The 5,403-nt window shown below is 34.2% G+C and overlaps 1 protein-coding gene across 1 annotated transcript; it reads right to left on the bottom strand.

Annotated features, from left to right (window-relative positions):
• Nucleotides 1-4,375: 4,375 nt before the first annotated feature.
• LOC145161555 (pectinesterase inhibitor 4-like) lies at nucleotides 4,376-5,118 on the bottom strand. The gene has a single exon (XM_079081101.1). The coding sequence runs from the start codon at nucleotides 5,103-5,105 to the stop codon at nucleotides 4,524-4,526; it is 582 nt and encodes a 193-aa protein (XP_078937227.1). The 5' UTR covers nucleotides 5,106-5,118; the 3' UTR covers nucleotides 4,376-4,523.
• Between the last annotated feature and the right edge of the window lie 285 nt (nucleotides 5,119-5,403).

Raw genomic sequence — 5,403 nt, 5'->3', positions numbered from 1 at the left:
TAAAGGTTATTATCATAACCTAAATAAAAACCCAAACAATAAAAAGGACTTTAGTTGACTTTTGTTTGACTTTGGTTGAATAGAGTTGACTTTACAAACAGAAAATAACAGGATGTTACATAAACCCAAGAAGAGATCTAAGCCAATAGTAAGCAAGGTTAGAGCTTTATACCCAAAATATGCTGGAAACGGAGCAGAGAACCAAGATCTGAAAGCTCCTACTTGAACCACCACCTTGCACCAAGCTTCTCTTCTTTCAATGAGCCTTAAACACACCAAAACACACCCACAATGAGCTCACAACACTCAAGGATGCTCTAGGGTTTCGAGATTAGGGTTAGGGGATATGGAGGCTGGAAATGAGGCCAACACCTAGAACTTGAGGTGTTTAAATAGGGTGCAAAAACCCAAAATTAGGGTTTCCTAAATAGCGCCCAACTCGTCGAGTTGGCTCCCCTAACTCGCCGAGTTGTCTCATTAACCTCACGACCAAAACAACTTCTACTCGCCGAGTTGAGGCTCCTCAACTCGTCGAGTAGACCCATTAAATCCTCACGATTCTTCATCTTCAACTCGCCGAGTTCGACTTGAAATTGGCATAATTCCATAATTAACCTTCTAGATTCCATGTGTTACGAATGTGAGTCATGGGACACATGGGAGAAGGATGTGACATGTGGAAATAGTCTGGATTAGTTGGCAAAAAGCATGACAAATTTTAAAAAGTGCAACATGCCTGATGATACGTGGCTTGGTTTTGACACATGTTGAGATGAAGTGGTTTGGAACTTGACATGTGGGTTACGACGCGAATTTAGCTTTCCAACTTAGTATAAATAGTGAAAGGGCTTCTCTGATGGGTTCTTTTCGGGAATTAAAACCAGAATCAGTGGGGGTGGTTATGGCTTAGAGAGAGATCTTGAGGTCAGTTTACGTGGTTACAATTGTCAAATGATATAAAATATCCTCTAACTTGGTAGTACGTAATTGTGTTTACGTAGCGTTATAATCGTGTTGGGTTGTTAGAACATGAAGTACTTACTAGTGTCATGATATGGTGTTATTATGAACTTAATGGTAAGGTTGACAAATGAATTCGTTATAGGATTCTTGATTTGGAAAATGAGGGTTGTAAACCCTAGTATACAGAATAGTTAGACAACTGAGACTAGGCTAACGTCTTATTGTTAAGTTGTTTAGCAATTATGATTTGGAGTTTGATTTGCATGGTGACAAGTGGTTACCGAGATTAACTCCTAGTAATTTGGGACAACTCTTGAGGAACTTGGTACAATGTCCAAATAGGATTGGACAAGCGGTTGAGTTTCTAGACAACACAAACTAGAGGCCAAAATAGTAGTTAGGTTTCATCAACTAGTTAAATGAGTATATATGGATATTTATGAGTTCATAGCAAAAGAAGTTTTCTATGTGAAATGTTTAATATTAAGTGTTTTATCACTTAAATAGTTATGTTCTCAAGTTTGAGATTTAACTGGTATGGCTAGTAGGTTAATATGAAAACTCTAGCATACATTATGCTTATTGTTTACATGACATTACTTTTAGTTCTGTTATGAAAATTTTAGCACGCCATATGGTTTACACCAACTATTGGAACAATTAATGTTATTATTTGTATATATTTAAATGAGCTTATTAGAAAGATATAAGTGAATGAGTATTGGAACGCATTATATGTGCTAGTGGTGTGATATACTACAAAGTGAGTGTTGGAGATCACAACTTGAGATACATGACAATTATCGAGATAGTATATCTTGTAGATAGTAGTTATTAATAAATATATTTATATAACAGGACCTAGTGACAAGTTACGGTTAAAAGTTTCTTAGTGATAGGCTACAATCACAAATTCTTACAAGGTTTATAGGTCCTAGTAACAGGAGATAGTTATTCCTCATCAGCCTCATAATGATTTATATTCCAAGGATAGCAAGGATTTGGTTAGGTACTAATCAGGTGTATAGATTCACCTAGCCCTGTCGAAAATACCCGATACCCGAATTACCCGCCCGATTTTTTCGGGTATCGGGTAAATTTTTTCGGGTAATCGGGTAACCCGATTTTTTTTCGGGCCGGGTAAAGGGTACATTTTTTGGGTTTCGGGTATACCCGAATTACCCGAATTATTAATTTTTTTTTTTGTAGAGCTTGTACTATATAGCAGATATTTGATCACGCTTAAACTAACTATCATTATTGTAAAACATGAATCTATTTATTATGACAATATGACACTAACAATATTAAAAGTAATTGTTTATATATTATCATGTTCTTTAAAACCTAATTGTTTTCTAGATTATAGTTTTTATTGCAACTAACAAACTCATTATCTTGACGAAACTTTAGAACATGGCAAAACTTATGGCTATAATTATCTTAAACATTTTAAACTTTTAAATTAAGATCTTTAAGTATTTGTTTTTTTAACATCTTATTAGATTAGATTAAGTTGTTAAAAAATTACTTGATATCTCAGGTATTATTGACTAAAAAATCTCAATGTTCAAAGTTTGAGTAACTTCGTTTATGTCTCGTTTGTTTATATAAACAAGACTAATAAAACACGACGTATTTATTTCATTAAATTTATTTTCATGTGAAATTCAAAAAAAAAAATTATATATTTCAGGTAATACCCGAATTATCCAAACCCGACCCGATACCCGAATCACACAAACCCGAATTACCTGAATTTAGTTTGGGTAGGGTAACGGGTATTTTTTCTAACATGAAAAACCCGAATTACCCGAAACCCGAAAAAATACCCGATCAACACCCCTAGATTCACCATATGTATAAGTTTATGTTTTGGGTATAAAGTCCTCATGAGTTAGTCTTATATGTAGGGTTATGTATTGGGATATAAAATCCCAACGTATACATTTTAATCTATAAGGTTATACTATGGGGAGTAGATTTCCCTATATTTGTTTGTTATGACATGGTTAATGTTAAAAGGTTGCCAATATGTTTTAATTATAATATTAAAAACATTATTCAGTTGTATTGTTGAGTTAAAACCCATGTAGCTCATAAGTCTTTTCGACTTACATGTTATTCTTAAATGTGCTATGTACTCAGGTACCCGAGTAAAGTTTAAAGAGACGCTGCTAAAGAAGGCTTATAGAAGACTTAACAAAGCCTTCACGTGGTTTGATCCCTTCTCTTTTACTATGATTGTTGATATTATTGTTGTACCAACAATTAGCTGTAAACTCTGATAATTCAATGAAAGATTTTTATAAAACATGATTTTACAGTGATCGATTTTTACAATACTTGTACAATCATAATAAATTCTGAAAAATAAAAAGTATAGGTGTTACAAATATAATACATGATGCTATCCCGTACTCTATTTTGGAAAACAACCCAATTTATGTTTTTCTAGTAGTGTAATTTACTCTAAAATGTAGAATAAATAACGTTATGTAATTATTTTTGAAGCCTAAGCTGTAATATAATAAAAAGTTTGACCCACTTTAATGGATTGATGATATTAAACATTATAAGAGTATAAAAGGTTACTTACGACTATGATTTTTACACTACTAGAAAAAGGAGGATTAGTGAAATCTGTCATTATACATCTTTTTTTTTTTGAACAGCAAATAACTGTCATTACATCATTAGGGACAAATTCAGTCTGCTGCTTCAAAGATCATTAGCAACCATTGGTGTTTAATAAAATACAATACATCGCATTTCTTTTAGAGTAGTCAACTACGTTCCCACATAGTAACTACTACAACAATTGATCAACAACAACAATACACCCGAGAATCACATTAAATGTTGATATCCACAATCTTGCCTTCATAGAGCCAAAATCTTGCCTTTGTACTAATGGGAGTCTAGTGTTTGGGGTGTAGAATTCCATACAATAAGTCCCTATTTAAATCGTATTTAAACCATGGTGCACCCAAAATATTATAAGTGTTCTAAGATTGACTTCCTTAGTGCCATTTTTTTCTTATGAGTTACGATTTAAAACAATTACTATGGGGCGTTCACACACCGTAAATTAAACGTACATGTTTCTTTTCCATTTGGTCATAACTCATAAGATCATTAATAGCTCATCGCATTCAGTCATTCCGTGTTGCATTATTGATGCAAATCTATAACTTCTCGACAGATGGGATAAACTATAATGTGAGGGAGGCTTGAGAGAGGGAGGCTTCAATAAGATTAGATCAAATCCAGTAAAGCTGAATCTGATGCATTCATCGCATTCAATATATATGTCTATATTAAACACGAGATCCAATAAAACCTCAAATTCATGAACGCAAATCTACTTTTAACTAATCAAGTAATTCACATAAATAATAAAGAGTAATCAGAACATAAAGCAACGGAGTTACGTAGATCGTAGAGATTAAATTACGTAATTTACAAACATCAAATCTAGCTATCAAAAACTAGATATTAATCTTATTGATGCAAAAACAAGAAGCAAAACTCAGTAGGGTGTTTTTGAATTAAAGATTTCAAACTGTAAGGTGGTTGATAAGATACAAAGCATTGCTGCTAACCCTTGTAAGACTTACAATGCTGTTTCTTATCTTCTTCTTAATGGCCGGACTGACCTTCCTGTCGGAAAACCCGTCAAGGCATGAATTCTCATCGGTGATGGCGGCGCTGGCCCACGTCTGAGCATTAGAGATCACAAAACGCTTGTCGGCAGATTTAGGAAGACCAGAGATCGCCTTGAGGGTGTCTTTGATTTCACTCATGCTGTCTTTAATGTCTCCGATGCAATCTTTAAGGACGGCGGCCTCCCACTTGGTGATCTGTTTGTTTTTGGATAACTGGGAGACGGTGGAGAGGGTGGCGTTGGCGGATTTGAGGGTAGTGGTGAGGGCGACGTTAACCAGTTTAAATGGGTTAGTCTTGACGGCGGAGGCATAGGGGAGGAGGGTTTTCATGCAGACGGCGGGGTAAGTGGCGGAGCTGCATGAGGTTTTGACGAATGTAGAATATGTGTTTTGTGGAGCAACAGTGGCAGATGAAATTGGAGCTAATAAAAGTGCTGTGATCAGAAGTAATATCATGAGGCATTTGGGTTCCATGATTTGGGTTTGGGTGATGGGAAGGAACCAAGAAATCGCTCAACAATTTATAGACAATTTTTATTTTATTTTATAAAATTAACAATTATCTGATCATTTTTTAAATTAAATTATCAGGTCATTCAATTATATTTAATTATTTATATACATGTAATAGACGTAAAAAAAAGTAATGTCTTTATCGGCCCAACACGCCATTTGACATCCGTTGTCAGATAAACTTTATTTGGCATCTAAATAAAATTAAAAGGATATTTCTAAACTAGGTATAAAACTTATTTATTATACAAATTGATTA

Source organism: Lactuca virosa, chromosome 2 (genome assembly GCF_052849685.1).
Source record: "Lactuca virosa cultivar CGN04683 chromosome 2, Lactuca_virosa_CGN04683_v6, whole genome shotgun sequence".
NCBI lineage: Eukaryota > Viridiplantae > Streptophyta > Magnoliopsida > Asterales > Asteraceae > Lactuca > Lactuca virosa.
Note: the sequence above shows the minus strand (reverse complement) of the source record. Positions and strands in the feature narration are given on the sequence as shown.

What these genes read in the sequence shown, in the direction of transcription:
- LOC145161555 (XM_079081101.1), bottom strand. Translation starts at nt 5,105, where the DNA reads ATGGAACCCAAATGCCTCATGATATTACTTCTGATCACAGCACTTTTA.